The sequence below is a fragment of the Xyrauchen texanus genome, chromosome 4 (genome assembly GCF_025860055.1).
Source record: "Xyrauchen texanus isolate HMW12.3.18 chromosome 4, RBS_HiC_50CHRs, whole genome shotgun sequence".
In the NCBI taxonomy this organism is placed as follows: domain Eukaryota; kingdom Metazoa; phylum Chordata; class Actinopteri; order Cypriniformes; family Catostomidae; genus Xyrauchen; species Xyrauchen texanus.
The window spans coordinates 49,723,377-49,740,858 of record NC_068279.1 but is presented as its reverse complement, the minus strand read 5'-3'; the positions used below and the strand labels follow the sequence as shown (position 1 = coordinate 49,740,858).

Genomic DNA, 17,482 nt, shown 5'->3' with positions numbered 1-17,482 from the left:
TCTTAACCACTATAAACACAAATGTGCATCTGAACTGAAATCCAACAATAGGTATTTAAAATGATCAAAAGTTTTGTGTTTGAAGCTTTTTGATAATTTACCAATGACTTCATGATATAAGCATGGCAAAAACTGGTTACGTTATGAGCAGATAATGGAAGAAAACATGCCAAAGAGCCTGATATTGCACATTAAAGAGCAGCCTGGATTCATTATGTTTGAGAGCGGCACACTCAGGAAACTAATCCAACCAAGCGAATGGATTTCATTTAAAATGAAAATATCAATAGGGCTATTGCAAAAATACCCAGATGAAAGGTGGCAAAAAAACACATTTGCACATGTTTAAATGTGCATATTTATATTTCAGTGCAAGTAAATTAAAAAAAAAAACATAACTCCAAATATCAAACGTGTGGATGTACAGAATGAAATTCTCACTCTGCATATAGCTGTAAAATTTAAAGGTGAAGTGTGTAATTTCTGCACCACTGAAACTGCACAAATAATAATTCAAACAGTTCTCCTGAAAACTACCCATTTCTGCCATTGGTCGACCAAGCAGACAGTCCCACCTCAAACCCAAATCAATGGTTGAACCAATGTTGCTGAGATGGGCTGGCCGAGATGCTCAATCAAACAGAGCGATCAAGTTACAAATTCCAAAAATCACACACTTCAGCTTTAAGGGGAACATTCAAAGGACTTCTCTGTACTTCATAGATTTCAAGAACCACAAATTAAGCTCTTCTCTGCATCAAATGAATCAAATGAATCAAATGAATCAAAATAAATCAAACGCCTTTGATGTTGATAACTGGGTGACAGAGTGAATGTCAGTCTCTGAGATTTTCAGAGCATTATTGGTACTGATAAATATACTTTTATTATTCAGTTCATTTCATCATTAGGATTGTAAAACAAGCTCATTTAATTAGGAATTGCTCTTGAATGTCTGATTCCAGTAAAAGCCAAGTTTGTCACTTGTCTCTCTTGATTTTGTCTCTCTATCGTAGAGAGAGAGGGAATCTGACAATACACAAAACGTCTTTGTAGCATCCCTGTTCGTAAAACAGCTCACTAGTCCTGTGGAAGAGGACATTATTGTGAGAGAAAGGGAGAAGGACAGAGAAAGGAAGTGAAAAGCAGATTCAGGAAGTTACAAATCTGGACGAGGAAACTGGAGGCAGATGCAGCTCCTGTGCTGTTCCATGCCATCATTTCCTGTTGCCTCCTTGATTTCTTCCTCTCTTTTAATCTCTCCCTCTCTCTCTCTCTCTGTCTGTTTTCATGAGCTCATTAAATCAGAGCTCCAAAGTCCGCAGGTAGGCCAAATGGTGACTGGGCGAGGTGGTTCGGCTCTGGGTTGGCTCTCACAGACGCTCCCTTGTGGGAATCCAGATATAAGGCCCTGACTGCTCCTCAATCACAGTTTTCACTTTGTGATAAACCTCCTCAAAACTGTCACCCTCCACGATCGCTGTGATAAGGGGAGAGAGCAACAGAACATACAATATGTATTTACTGAAAATAAATGTTTTTGTCAGATTAATTGTAGAAATTCTCTTCATCACTCCAGTATAACTTTGCAGTCACAGTTTGGTAAACATCTCTCGCAAAAAAAGGAATCGAAAGGAATTGCTTTACCCAAAATTATCATTTTATCATCATTTACTCAACCTCATGTTGTGCCAAACTCATACGACTTTCTTCTGTGGAATGTATGAGTTATTTTTGCCAATACAAGTCAATTGGGTCCAAAACTTTCAAGCTGCAAAAAGGACATAAAGGCAGTAAAAATTATTCCATGTCTTCTCAAGTGATATGATAGCTTTGGGGTGAGAAACAGACAACAGTTTTTTTTCTTTTTCACTATAAATCTTGACATTCGCAGACATTCCACACTTCCTCATGCTTAACATATGTGCAGATCACTGTACACAAACCAGACACAGTGTTGTCAGGGTTGCAGTTTTCACACTTAGCTGGGCTATATTGAAAATGCAGATGCGGGTTAATGATACCAGGATTGAGTACCTGGCAACAGCATAGAGAATCACCGTCTTGAATCCTGCACTGTTTCAATTGAGTAGGACGTCAAGTTTTATAGTAAATAAAGTGTACATTTTGATCTGTTTCTCACCCAAAGCGATTATATAACTTCAGAAGAAGATTAAATTACTCAAATCCTATGGATATCCTATATGCTGCCTTTATGTATTTGGAGCTTGAAAGGTTTGAACTCCACTGACACATCTGATACATTCTTTTAAATATCTTTGTTTGTGTTTCACAGAAGAAAGAATGTCAAAATTCGAGTTTGGGACGGCATGAGAGTGGGTAAATGATAAGAGAATTATCACTTTTGGGTTAACTCTCCTTATCAAGGCTTCATAACCCAGGGTTAAACGTGATGCTAACCCTCATTCAAAGAAAGAAATTGTGAAAACGATTAACCAAGTGTAGTGTGAAAGGCCTAAAAGTGTAGTACACTCAACTCAGTTGAACACATTTTACAATATCCACTTTAAAGTCCATTGTGCAGTAAAAGCCAGTATGTACAGTCTATATGTCAGTTTTCTTCCAGGACACTAGAGGGCAGTGTGTGGAACTGTCTTACCAGAGAAGCACTCCAGAAAATCTTGCTCCAGTTTAATAGCACGGTCCATGCCTTTCCTGGCCTGTTCCTCAGTTAGTCGTGTGTTTACCTCTCTGGATAAAACATCAGAGATACCAGGAGTTGTCAGTTTCAGTCTTCATAACACACTGTGTATTGAGGTGTATTGTGTTCAAAGTAACATGATGAAACAGAATTCAGAAACCATGTTTACTCCTGTAATGCAATGTAGTTCCAAGTAAAACAGGATATTCAATAATGGGGGGAAAAATGTAGGACAGAACTTGATTTTATCCATCTGGAATTGATTGATTGTGAAAAGTGGGCTTTCCATACCAGAATGGAGACAGACCTGAATGTGCAGATGAAGTGGATTTTGGAAAAATACATTCCCTCCTTGGCACCCACATTTGAGGACACTTTTTGAAGTAACACATCCAATGGTAACGCTTCTTTTTCAAATGTCTTACTATTTGCTATTATTGGCAATCTTTATTACATTAATGTTAACCAGCCTTAAATTACTGCGTTAACTATTTGTACGATTTTTAGAAAGGCTGCATTACAACAGTAACCTAAAACGATGCATAAATAACTTTAACCAACAGCCAACACAGCCTATTTGATGTCAGATGAATTGGAAAGTCATAATGTTTGGATGAAGGATTTCGAAGACCAACATTTTATTTTCTTTGGAGTAACGTGAACTAATTAAAGTAATTTTTCCTGATTAAAAAATACGTTAATTGTAATTTTGAAACATAAAATCAGGACCACCTACATGAGATGAGGACTCTAGTCATTTCAGTAACCTTCTAAAAGCTGTTTAATTCCACATGGGGCAGGGATTAAATTAATCATGGCTGATTGTAAAGTGTGAATTTCTACAATGGCATCTGTAACTGAAAACTATTCGGTATATAATGTGTGAATGTTGCTACACCCACACCACTAGGTGTCATAAGTCCAAGATGACATGAGCAAAAAGTTACTGAATGCACCTTTAATAGAGCATAATGAGATCAGTAAAGCTGTCAATAACATTTTTAATGATTACTTGAATTAAAGGAATATTCCAGGTTCAATACAAGTTAAACTAGGCACTTAGAGAGGCACTTAAGTGAATGGGGCCAATTTTTGGAGGGTTTAAAAGCAGAAATGTGACGTGTATAATTTTATAAAAGCACTTGCATTGATTCTTCTGTTAAAACTCATGTATTATTTGAGCTGTAAATTTCAAATCATAATTTTTACAGTCACTTTAGGGTTTTGAGGTTTCTTGACTAGCAATGAAGTTGTAAAATTGGCTATAACTTTACACAGAAAAGATTATTAAGCAATTTGATCATACTAAAATCTGTTTATTGTCTTGTGGCTATACTTTTGAAACAGGGAGTAATTTAACCTTTACGGATTGGCCTCTATTTACTTCCATTGTGAGTGCCTCACTGTAACCCCTCAAATTTGATTTCAATTTGCCTTTAAGCATTTGGAAAGTGTTATTGTTTGCAATTACGTACAGGACGTTTTCCAGTGATTTGGGCCGTACGAAGATGGCAATTGGGTGGAGCTGTGCAGCCTGTAGCCTTCGAACAGCGTTTGCGGACACATCCAGAATACAGTGCTTACCCTGCTGCTCACAAACACACACAAATAAATATATTAAGAATGGCAAAAAGGACACACAAGCTGTTTTATGCAGAATTATTTTCTAACCTGTTCAGCCACCTCTCGGACGCTCTGAACACTGGTTCCGTACAGGTGGCTGTTGTACTGGCCCGCTTCAATGAATCGATGGTTCTGAATATCTTTCTCCATTTGTTCCCGAGATGACACAAAGTGATAGTCCCGCCCATCCACCTCATACTCCCGCTTGGGTCTTGTTGTATCTGGGAAAGAGTAATGATGTCATCTCGATACTATAATATCAGTTACATTTAATTGCAGCACATGCCAGGTGTGTTCAAAATGCTTTATTTCATTTGAGGTGATTAATGCTTATTGTAAAGTTTAGCCAGTTTTTGTATTTTATTTTTATTTTACAAGTTTAACAAGAATTTCTAAAGGTTAAGACTGGGGGAGGGAGGTTAAAAAACACTGTCATTAATGTAGCTGTAGTCTCACACAGCCAGACCTTTAACTATCAGTATAAAGTCTTCTCCCCATTACAGCTTATTCTGGCCTAGAAATGCAACTTAGAGAGTAAGAAACCATCTGACCAACATTATATATATATATATATTTTTAACAAAATTTGATTTACAGTAATCAGAAGACCAAAGAAGACCAGCAGTGATAAAAAAAATAAAAATAAGAAATACCCATGAGAAAATATACTTACGAGGCACACAAGAGCCAAACTTATCTGGAAACTCAGAGAGAAGGTCATCATTCACTCTGTCCTTCACTGGACCCAGAATAATGATCGGCCTGGCGTAGTGCACTACATAAGAAGACAAAGACAGCGAATTTATGGGTACTTACACTAGAAGACAAAGCAAAAAAGGAAGGAAGGAGGGAGAAAGTCAATGGTTCTGTTCCAAAGTTAGTTGTTTGTATAAAGATTAAGCTATCTTAAGTTACCTTATAAGTTACCATGACTTGACCAAATTCTAACTGTGACAAGCCCAGTGCAATATTAGCCAAAATGGCAGATTAAGTTGAGGGAAACATCCATTTTAAAACTATTTTATTCAGTAGTGACAAGTATTGATAGAAAATTGTTCAATCTAATGATTAAAGTGAACTATTTCACCCAATATTCGTGTTATTTATTGTTTGTGATTATTGGAGTGTGAAGTTGTTAGCTTAGCAATTTGCTAACATCAGAGTCTGTTGGAGTCTATTGTGAGTGCTAGTCAAGTCTCTTGTGTACCTATAGTAAGTTGCTGCCTATTTCGATTCAGTCACTTATCAAGTTCCTATTCAACTAGAATGCCTATGTAGACATCAAGGCAGCTCACTAGGGTTTAAAATAAAGAGTATAAATGACACAACATGTGGTGATTCAGTTGCGTTATTTCACCTTCCACTTGTGCAACTGTCTCATAACTGCGTACTGTATCTTCCCTTCCTGAAAGAAACCACATACACATGCATCAATTTATTATTGATATATAAACATACAACAAAATATAAAAAAATATTTCAGTATTTAAGGCTGTTCTGTGCTGTAAGCTATCAAACGTTTAGATGTTACTCACCCAGGGAGCCTGTACTGTCTCGACTTTGGTCCTAAGGTAAATGGACATACAGGGAACAATGCTAATCAAATTGCAATAGAGCTTAGAAGTAAACATAATCTAGTTATTTCATTATTTGTCCTGGCTTACAGGGTTTGTACTTTAAAAAGTGTCGATTTTTAAAGTAGAGACACCGACTGTGTTTACATGCACAAGAATACTCCGAAATGAATCAGAAAGTGGCCATATTCCGGTTATGTGCGTACATATCATGTGAACATAATCGCCTTCTTGTCATGACCTGATTAAACCAATTTTCCAATTACTAGAAATCTGGAAAAGACAGCCGGCATATGTCTGTATTAAGAACATTTTGAGAATTATCGGAACCTTATTCAGAATATCGACTTGAACAGAAATGAATATGAAAGTAGGTGTGGACAATACAAGATAGATGCAGTAGTGTAAAGTCAAACTATCAAAAACATTTTTTCAATGCTTGTGTCTTATTCGGATTAGGCCAATTACCATGAACCGAGGAATATTCGAATAGCTCTACAGCATGTAAACCTCTTTGGAATAAAAGCTTAACCAGATTATCAACCTTTTTTTTGTTTTTTGATTTTCTCTACTTTTCTCCCCAATTTGGCATGACCAATTCCCAATGCGCTCTATGTCCTCGTGTTGGCGTAGTGACTCGCCTCAATCCAGGTGGCAGTGGATTTGCCTCCGCGTCTGAGACCAAAATGGCTAATTGAACGTGTTATCGCAGAGACTTGGCGCATGTGGATGCTTCACGCTATTCTCTGCGGCATCCGCGCACAACTCACTACGTGCCTCACCGAGAGCGAGAACCACATTATAGCGACCACATGGAAGTTAACCCAACGTGGCTCTACCCACCCTGGCAACTGGGCCAATTGGTTGCTTAGGAAGCCTGACTGGAGTCACTCAGCATGCCCAGGACAGATTATTAACTTTAATTGGAAAATAATGTGGATGTAACATGGTCACAGGATGTCTCAATAACAGCAATGTGTATGTGCTGAGAATGAATGTGTGTCTTGTGTGGGTTTGTAGTAATCTGTATGTACAGATTGAAGTTTTTTGTGTTTTAATAGACAGCTTACCCTTTCTTTTGACTTCAACCTCGACCACTCTTTTCTCTCAACCCTGGATGAGAAGATGGTTTGGATGAATGACAAGAATTTAACAAAATCAGTTTGGAAACGTCACTCTAGCAATGTTTAGCCATGCACAACCAAAACCTCTCTCATTGGTAACTTTGACATTGTTTTTGTGGATTACATAAAGGGGGATTACGAATGCAATTACATTTGAAGGACACAGAATAAGGAAATAGCTCCAATAACAAATAATAGCTCCACACACTCAAATTTAACATAATTCAATGTGCCTGGTAGCAGAAAGCAACTACAAACATGTAAAAGGAAGCAGGTAGATCAGTTGACTGTAACGTTTCCATAATGGTATATTTACATTAAAAGTTGAGGGTTTCTCATTGAAAATGCTTCTAACTTCTTTTTCATTTTTAAATGTGCATGGATAAAAGGGTGCTAAAGACTGGAGGTAAAGTGTTGGCATTGTGTTTAAATATTATACTGTGCAAGGACAACAGTGGAGACACACACACACACACACACCTCCTCTTGCTTGGGATGAAGCCGACCTCCTCCTCATCACCCTGTGGGCTGACTCTGCAGGCCTGCCACCATTCTTCATCTCCACAGTCCAGAACATGCAGCACATCTCCAAACCTGAAGCTCACGGCCTGACTCAAGAAACCACAGTCTGCTGTCTTATCATAGTCAAACAGAGCCCTGCCCAGAGAAACAGACAGAGAGAGAGCATTGGTTATGGGGAAAAAAGAGAAGATAAAGGAGGTCACTTAGAGTGAGAGAGAGAGGCTGAAAAGGAGGAACATCAAAGGAACAAGAGTTGTAAAGCATGGGATTGGATGGAAACTAGACAACACAGACCTTTTATTTTTTACCATTTTGATTTATTGGGTATGTTCGGACTGGAATACTTGCATACGGCATACTGTGTAGTATATAATGTATGTGCTGCCCAATTTTATGTTTGTGAAACAGCACACAGTATGTAAAAATAATGGTTTCGAGGAGTAGTATGCTACCTTGTTGCCATATGAATTAATTCAGCTGCAATTCAGAGAGTGATGAGCAGTTATCATCATAGAAATGAATACAATTCATTCAGGGCTCCAGACTAACAAAGTATGAGAGCAGTGGGACCGGTGCCACCAAGTTCTACAGATGGTGGCACCAGCACCTGATTTGGTATCACTGGTGAACAAATTATTTGCTTCTGTCTTTAATTAAAAAAATAAAATAAAAAATAACTATAGAATATAATTATCATAGTGTTATTATTATTGCATTGTATAAATAAGTGCAATTACTAATAATATTGCATTGTTGGTATGAAAGGCACATTTGACAGTTAAACATTGAGGCAAATGAAAATTTACTGATATTAACAACAGTCTGTAAAAACTTATTCATATACTAATTTATCTAAAGTGAAATATTCTGCCAGTACAAGTTACTTTATCCTACAATCAATAGTAGTAACCAGATTTTACACAGAAATAAAGCTGATAGATTTGTACAGATCTTCCATAGTTTTAAAAATGGTATTTGTAAAACCATGGATACCATAAATCATGCATGGCTCCTCATTACCATGGTTGGTAACTACTAACAAACTTTAGCATTTTTGTTATAAAATAAATACATTTAGAACTTTAAATATAAAATGTTAAAACTACTATACTGGTAGCTGAAATGAATTATAATACCTCACTAGAGCTATATAAATAATATAATTCAATATATAATTATACCACATTTCTGCCAAAATATCATACAGTAGTTAATGCAGTTAGTGTATGGTAAATCCATGGCAAATTCTTTTGTAAGATTGAAAATCCTTTTAAATTATGTCTGTGGCTTTGCATGGCGCAATGTTTGCCTTGCTTGCCATACCCATGCTGTTTAGAAATTCGGGCTGGATATGGTTTAAAACTAGTTTAATCACAGACACATTTGGAGTTTTCGTATGGGTTTGCAACAGAGAATACTGTGCCGAATTTATATAGGTTCCCACACCATGCTGCTTATAATGATCTGCACTGTGTGGTGGAGAGCTCGAGATCGGTCTGCAAGTAAACTGCTGTCCATTGAGCCATGCTGAACCGAGTAGCACTGTTTCGTTCCGCTCTTGAAGTGCTTTACATTTGACATTTCTTTTATTATTTATTATATAATATTAACTTTGAGTTATGTCTAATTGTGTTTTTTAATGTGTCAGGGTTTCTGCTCTTTTCAAGACACAATTGTCCAGGATATTGTTTTTTATATATATATATAAGCAAAAATACACGAGAGTTCATGATGTATACTGGTTATTGGATGATAATTTTTTCTGAATTCTGCATTTGACAGTTTAAGTTTAAAATGTTACTATTAAATGGTGTCTAATTGAATTAATTAATTAAAACTTCAATCAAATGAAAAACATTGCATTGATTATTATAAAATGAAGTGCTTTAATTCATTATTATTATTTAATAAGAGAAAACATTACATTACAATACAGTAGTAATATATATATATATATATATATATATATATATATATATATATATATATATATATATATATAGTTGATTTCACACATCCTTTTAAATCAAGCTTTTATTTTGCCTTTCTGTATGTTTTTGACAGTAGTTCTCACCTCCAGATAAGCAGTTTGCAAATATTATACATATCTACTGTTAAATCTGGCCGCTTATTACAACTCACATGGATAGGAATGTTTCAGACACTTTGCTGTTAATAGACAACACAACAGCATATTTATCTTTACTTTTTGAACTATTTGATAACACATTTCCTAGCATTTTATTAATTATGATTTCTTTTATTTTATCATGTTAAATAAACAGAATTGCTGGTAAAAGAAATAATTTATTATGGAATGTATTATATTTCATATTATATTATACATTATAGTGTGACCATACATCCTCTTTTTCCTGGACATGTCCTCTTTTTTGGACATGAAAAAAGTGTCCAGCTTTTCCTTTTCTTTTTTTTTTTAAGGTCTGAGATTTGAATTTATCTTCATATTGGTTTGCTCTCTACTGTTAGGACAATCATACATTCTGTGTATTTGATACTACTGTGCATCAGTTCTCTTACGAGAGGTTCTCTCGTATTGCGTAAGCTAGCTTACGCTACGGGAAAGATTCATCTTTTCTGAGATATTGAAGCCAAAAAATGATCCTTAATTTTGAATCCATTGTCAACGCAGTGCGGCAGCTGCAGACCTTGAGCGGGCTAGCTAGCGAGCTCATTGGTTGCTCTGCGGCAACTGCTGCAGCCTATAGACGAGCTTGGGCGAACTCGCATCCAATGAGAGGCGTCCGCGCGCTCACTGCATCAAAGCCCGCCAAAAGGGCGTGACTAGAGTGCATATAAGCGTAGTTCAGTAGGCTGGAACCCTGATTTTCATCTCTTCAGCGAAGCTCTTCGCATCTCTGAACTGGAAGCCGCGTCGCCGTTCGAGGGGCATCTAGCAAGCGTGGACAGCGTCGAAGAAGCCGGCCGTCTTCGCCACCTTCAGCCATCCTGCGAGCTACGCCATCCGGCGACGTATCCTTTTTAGAGCAAGCTAAGTTCCTCAGCGAACTTCACAAAAGAGTATCGAGCGTCTTTTTAAAGATGCCTCGCGACTTCCTGCGGCTCATGCCGCGCTCCTCTCAGCGCCGGAGACCGACACATCATCTGGCGCTCTCTGCCTGGGACTGGGGCATGCAGAGCTCGCCCTCGCTGACGGCGGATGCGACCTCTGCGAGGAGCTTCGATGTCGACCCTGCAGGCTCGACTCGAAGTATGCAAAACCGAGCTGCCGCCGCCTTCTGTTTCGCGCGCCAGAAGAAGCGCCGCTCCCAAAGGCTGCCGGAACCGGTTTTAGAAGCGACTGTCTCGCCGGAGCCCCTCCCTCGAGCATCGCGTTCACCCTCCCCGCCCCCCCCGGGACGCGCAGTTGCCGCCGAGCGGCCGCACTGCTGCCACCTTGGAGAGCGAGGTGGAGGACAAATGCTGCTGTTCCATCATGGCTTCGGACAGCGAGGAGTGGTCACAAGCCTCCTCAACGGCCCAGGAATCCAGCAGGACCCGCGCCGGAGTCGAAGGGGAACTGATACGCCTCCTCACACAGGCCGTCGACCGCCTCAGGCTCGAGTGGTCACCGCCCCCTGAGCAGGCTCCCAACAGACTCGACGGCTGTTTTCTTCAAAGCCGTCACCAGCGGCGCCATGCCCGGCCGCTCCCTTCCTGCCGGAACTCCACGCCGAGCTCTCTAAATCGTGGAGCAGCGCCTCTCGGCCAGGACTCGATCCCACGTCTCCACCGCTCGCTGCAGTGGACGCGCCGCCGAGAAGGGCTACTCTTCCATCCCCGGTCGAGGATTCGGTAGCAGTACACCTTTGCCCGCCCTCCGCGAGATGGCGGTCTAAACCAGTGCTCCCGTCTAAGGCCTGCAGAACTACTTCCGCCTGTGTTGGCGCGCCTATTCCGCCGCCGGCCAAGCCGCATCTGCTCTGCATTCCATGGCCGTCTTGCAGATCCTCCAAGCGGACCTTCTTCGGGAGTGGGATGACAGAGGCAGGCACCCAGAGGCTGTTACAGATCTAAGGAGCGCTGACGGACCTCGCCCTCAGCGCCACCAAAGCTGCAGCCCAAGCTATAGGGAAGTGCATGGCCTCGCTGACTGTAACCGAGAGACACCTGTGGCTAACGCTAGCCGATATGGGAGAAACTGAGCGCTCCACGTTCCTCAACGCCGCTCTCTCCGTCCGGTCTCTTCGGTTCCGCGGTAAGTGGCATTGTTGACCATTTTCGGAAGTCCAGAAAGCCACCCAAGCCATGAATCTCTTCCTGCCTCGCCGCTAGCTCCTCTGCAGGCCGCCCACGTAACCAGCCTCCTGCACGAGCATCTTCACAGCGCCCAGCTCAACAAAGCCAGACTTCCCAGCGCCGACAGGGCGGCCGCCCCAGATCGCGCTCAGACAGCCGCCGTAGACCACCGCCCCCGCGGGCCTCGGCCTAGGATTGCGCTGAAACCTGAACAACCGAAGTCCTCCTAGCTTTGTTGAACAAACGACGGCTCAGTCCGCCGCGGCGGACCACCATCAAAGCTTCGCCCCTGTCAGTCCCCTTCTCTCAGGCTACTGCAGTGGTGAATTTAGCAGCCAACAAGCCGGTGACACTGCCCGCTTGCTCAGCACTCAAACGCCGTTTTCACGGCGACCCAAATAAATCTTGTAAAGAGCAAACATGTCTTATGTGTAGAAAATGTGCCCACAACCCTGTGTTCAGCCCCTACACACAAGCATAACACATCCCGTGCCCCTATCAGAGCACGCTCTCATAAAGCGGTTACTGAACCGCTCGAGCATCAGAGACAATGAAGGCGCCCACAAATGCGCGCGACGCCCATTCTCTGGCCGCTCTGTCACATGACCAGCCCTATGTGTAGAAAACGTGCCCACAATCCAGTGTTCACTTCTGCACACAAGCACTGCATGTCTCGTGTCCCCACCAGAGCACGCTCACATAAAGCGGTTACTGAACCGCTCGAGCGCTAGAGTCAATAAATGCGCCCACGAATACGTCGCGCGCTCCATTCTCTGCCCGCTCTGTTACACGGCCAGCAAACATTCCTCTGTGTGTAAGTCCCGTGCCCATGACTATGCTTGCGCATCACGTAACAGATGTGACTCTTTCCCCATTCATTCCAATCGGAAGTCACTCACAAAACAGCCTGTTCATGCTGTCTGCGAGCAATCATGCATAAACACACTGAACGCGCTCACACATTTTGTTCAGCTCTGTGTGCAGCAATCAGAGCGAATTGGCCATTCACCCTCTAGCGTTACGCTTCAAAGCGTGGGAAGCTATTCCAGGGATATCCAAGTGGGTGTTAAGCACAATACAACAGGGCTATTTGCTACAGTTCGATCGCCGCCCTCCTCGCTTCAGAGCTGCTCGAAACCACTGTGAACACGGAAGCAGCGTGCATGCTTCGTTCAGAAATAGCAAGCCTTCTGTGCAAAAGGGCCATAGAGAAAGTGCCACCCTCTCTGAGCTGAGTCGGGGCTTTACAGCCGTTATTTTCTTGTTCCCAAGAAAGACGGCGGCCTCAGACCCATATTAGATCTCAGGGTTTTGAACAAGGTGCTTGCAAAAAGACCGCTCAAAATGCTTACAATCAGGAAACTCCTCGCGCATGTGTGCCAGGGGACTGGTTTATTTCTCTCGATCTGAAAGATGCATACTTTCAGATTCAGATAAATCCCCATCACAGGCCATTCTTGAGATTCGCCTCGACGGCCAGGTTTATCAATACACCGTCCTTCCGCTCGGCCTGTCCTTAAAACCCCGTACTTTCACGAAGTGCATGGATGCGGCGCCGCACTCCCTGCGGAGTCAGGGTTTGCGAATTCTGAACTATTTGGACGACTGGCTGATTATGGCTCAGTCACATATGGAGCTTCTGTCTCACAGAGCAGTTCTCCTCAGCCATCTGAACAGTTTGGGTCTTGCAGTCAATTGGACCAAGAGCTCACTACAGCCCAGTCAGACAATTTCCTTCCTTGGGATAGAACTAGACTCCGTGGCAATGACGGCTCGCTTATCTACACAGCGCGTAGTTCAGCGACTAGCCGCATCTTTTCAGATGAACAGCCTCACGCCTCTGAAGAAATTCCAGAGAGTGCTAGGTTACATGGCCTCAGCCGCAGCAGTACTTCAGCTGGGTTTACTGCACATGCGCCCGCTTCAGCATTGGCTAAGCACCTGCGCGTCTCGCCGGGCTTGGGCCACAGGCCGCCAGCCCATCAAGGTGACTCAGACCTGTATTTCAGCTCTGCAGCCTTGGACAGTGGCCGAGTGGTATCAGCGAGGAGTGGCAATGGGAGCTGTATCTCGCCGAAAATTCATCTCGACAGACGCGTCCAACACGGGTTGGGGTGCGGTCTGCGAGGGCTCTCCGGTTTTCGGCCTATGGTCAGTTCAGGAAAAGCTCCTTCACATAAATTGTCTGGAAATGATAGCGGTCGAGTACGCCGCCGGCGCTTTCTCCCGGTCATTCAGGGTCACCACGTCCTGGTCCTTCGGACAACAGATCTGTGGTATCCTACCTAAACCGTCAGGGCGGTGTCAGATCCAGGAACCTTTTCCATCTGACGGAATGCATACTGAGTTGGTCCCAGTGCCACCTGCGCTCGCTGAGAATATTGTCCAGAGACAATATTCCCCAGGGAATGGTCCCTGCACGCTCAAACAGTCCAGACGCTATGGCACCTATTCGGCAGAGCAGAGATAGACCTCTTTGCGTCAGAAGAGAACTCTCACTGCCCGATATTTTTCTCGAAGCGAGGACGCGCTGGCCCAGGACTGGCCCAGGCGCTCGCTTACGCCTTCCCCCGTCTCGCTATTGCCACAGGTAATGCAGAGGATCAGGGAACGCGCCACTCGGTGCTCCTCATAGCCCCGCATTGGGAGAATCAGACATGGTTCCCGGAGCTTACGCAGCTGTCACTGACAGCGCCGTGGCCCATCCCAGTGAGAGCAGATCTCCTCTCTCAAGCTCCGGCACAATCTGGCATCCCCACCCAGAGCGCTGGGCTGCATGCGTGGTGATCAACGACTACCCGCCGCTCTGCCAGAAGGAGTAATAAATACCATTATACACGCTAGAGCCCCTTCCACAAGAAGACTCTATGCGCCAAAATGGTCTGTGTTCTCAAAATGGTGCACCGACAGAGACCTGGACCCGTGGACATGTGGGGTGTCGCCGCTGCTCAGTATTTCTACAAGAGCTGCTGGATAAGGGCAGATCCCCATCCACGCCAAAGTGTATGTGGCAGCTGTTGCGGCGCTCGCTGAACCCCTGCACGGCCAGTCATGGGGAAAAAACGAGCTGGTCATCCGCTTCCTTAGGGGAGCTAGAAGGATGAACCCCCGCGCCCCCCATCGGTTCCTATCTGGGGTCTTTCTATAGTTCTCGAAACTATGAAAGCCCCCCCTTTCGAACCACTTCAATCCGTGGATTTGAAATACCTTTCACTCAAAACCGTTTTTCTGACTGCCCTGTCATCAGTCAAACGTGTGGGAGACCTTCAAGCGCTGTCTGTCAGCGCTGCGTGTCTTGAGTTTGGACCAAGTGACTCCAAGGTCATTTAAAACCTAGACACGGCTATGTTCCCAAGGTGATCGGTACTCCTTTCAGAGCACAGGTCATTTCCCTATCGGCACTACCAGCATCCGATAGCGAACGCGACGCCAATCTCCTTTGCCCAGTCAGAGCACTGAGATTGTATACCGCGGCCTCGCCACTTTCAGACGCTCTGAGCAGCTTTTCATTTCGCTCGAGGGCGCACCAAAGGTCTCGCCTCGAAACAGACACTATCTAGATGGATAGTGGACGCTATTGCTGCTGCATACGCGTCAGAAGACCTGCCATGCCCGTTGGGCATTAGGGCTCACTCCACTAGAGGCATGGCATCCTCGTGGGCATGGTCCAGCGGGATTCCCATTCACGACATATGTGTGGCAGCGGGATGGACTTCCCCCTCCACATTTGTGAGATTTTACAATATGGAAGTGCCCGCTCTGCAGGCAAAACTACTAGCGGTTTAATACGCTACAGCTCCCCTGCTGAGCTGCACTGATGGGACACATTCCACACAGACCGGCACCGCCGCTCTGTCGTTCCCTTCCCACTATGTGCTTATATATTACACAAACACTGACCCGCATTCTTGCCGGCCAAATCTTATTTCCCTCTCATAAGGGCTCCCCGGTTCCCCTTAATTCCCTGGGGCTCATACAGTGGATGCTTGAGCACGACGGCGCTGACAATGGGTTCCCGTGAGCGTAAGCTAGCTTACGCAATACGAGAGAACCTCTCGTAAGAGAACGTATCGGTTACCTAACGTAACCTCGGTTCTCTCTAGATGAGGGAACGAGTATTGCGTAGCCGGCCGTGCTAGCGCCACGAGCGACTTTTCGCTTCAGTCAATGAAAATCAGGGTTCCAGCCTACGAACTACGCTTATATGCACTCTAGTCATGCCCTTTTTGGCGGGCTTTGATGCAGTGAGCGCGTGGACACCTCTCATTGGATGCGAGTTCGCCCAAGCTCGTCTATAGGCTGCAGCAGTTGCCGCAGAGCAACCAATGAGCTCGCTAGCTAGCCCGCTCAAGGTCTGCAGCTGCCGCACTGCGTTGACAATGGATACAAAATTAAGGATAATTTTTTGGCTTCAATATCTCAGAAAAGATTAATCTTTCCCGTAGCGTAAGCTAGCTTACGCAATACTCGTTCCCTCATCTAGAGAGAACCGAAGTTACGTTAGGTAACCGATACGTTTTCACACATACACATGTCCTTATGTGATTATTCTGGCTGAGAGCGCCAGAGCACGCACTCTCAAAATACTTTTTTACACGCTCTCTCTCTGTCGCCCGTCCGCTCGCACTCCGCGTGCTGTATGTGTGTGTAGGATGAGATCGCCAGATGTCCTCTGCCACTCTCAGCAAGAAACATCAATAACGCAAATACACTTTAAAAAAAACATACCCCAACTCTGCCATTTATTAAATTGAACACCTGTGTAATCAGACTCACTCTTAATACACATTTTTAACAAAAAATGTTGACAATATTGAGACAATATCAATCAGCCTATACTAAGTATCAGGGATATTTAAACAAATATAACGGATGAAAATAGGTCATGCAGGAACTTTTACAACTCAGTCCATCAGATATTTGAAGTTTTGTGCTTGTCACATAATATTTAGTGTGGACCTCTGTATGTGACCTGTAAAGCTGGCACTTGCCCGTCAATGTCAAAAATATCTGAAAATACAATGAACAAGAACACAATTGAGGGGAGAAACAAGCGCTGAGTCTATTCACATATTATCCACACTAAATATTATGTGACAAGCACAAAACTTCAGCCCAAAGAGAGTTTTGAAGAAAAAAAAAATATATATATATATATATTTTTTATAAAAATATATCTTCAGGAAAGTAGGCTACACCTGGGCACAGCAATGAAGACTGAAAAGTGTGAAATATGGTTTAAAAATTATTTTTAAATGGCAACATTGTTGTATTTTATTTTTCGTCCATAATTAAGTTGAAATAAGTTCCTATTCATTAAATGTATTTAATACATTTATTTCTTAATATATGTTATTAGTGATTATTGTGTTATTAATTTTATTGGTTTGATAGTAAAATTATAAAACAACAAATATAGCCTCAAGTAGCTTTAATGTAGCTAGCTACCTTTTGATAGTAACTTGTAGTGTAGCTAACTACTTTTTCAAAAGAGTAGCTTGACTGTAACTTAACTACTTTAAAATATGAGTAGCTTCCGGCTTGTCAAATTACAGATTCAATGTAGCTTCCCCAACACTGGACCGAATTTAGTGATTCCATCTGTGTTTTCTGCATTGTAGAAATCATAGGGCCATAAATGTGGGATCCTCATTATAAGCAGATGTATTCATATCCCGAGGTGTAATGGCTGCATCACCATGCTACCACCTCGGTGT

General features: G+C 42.9%; 1 protein-coding gene across 1 annotated transcript in view; it reads right to left on the bottom strand.

Moving 5' to 3' along the window:
• Nucleotides 1-1,028: 1,028 nt before the first annotated feature.
• The window catches only part of LOC127638446 (disks large homolog 4-like), a 64,866-nt gene continuing 48,412 nt past the window's right edge, over nucleotides 1,029-17,482 (bottom strand). The window contains exons 12-20 of the mRNA XM_052119981.1: nucleotides 7,464-7,640; nucleotides 6,930-6,972; nucleotides 5,821-5,851; nucleotides 5,643-5,690; nucleotides 4,959-5,060; nucleotides 4,334-4,506; nucleotides 4,138-4,250; nucleotides 2,621-2,712; nucleotides 1,029-1,480 (exon numbers count right to left, since the gene is read on the bottom strand). Coding sequence (XP_051975941.1) covers nucleotides 1,374-1,480; nucleotides 2,621-2,712; nucleotides 4,138-4,250; nucleotides 4,334-4,506; nucleotides 4,959-5,060; nucleotides 5,643-5,690; nucleotides 5,821-5,851; nucleotides 6,930-6,972; nucleotides 7,464-7,640 — 886 coding nt within the window. The 3' untranslated portion in view covers nucleotides 1,029-1,373. The remainder of the gene's footprint in view (nucleotides 1,481-2,620; nucleotides 2,713-4,137; nucleotides 4,251-4,333; nucleotides 4,507-4,958; nucleotides 5,061-5,642; nucleotides 5,691-5,820; nucleotides 5,852-6,929; nucleotides 6,973-7,463; nucleotides 7,641-17,482) is intronic.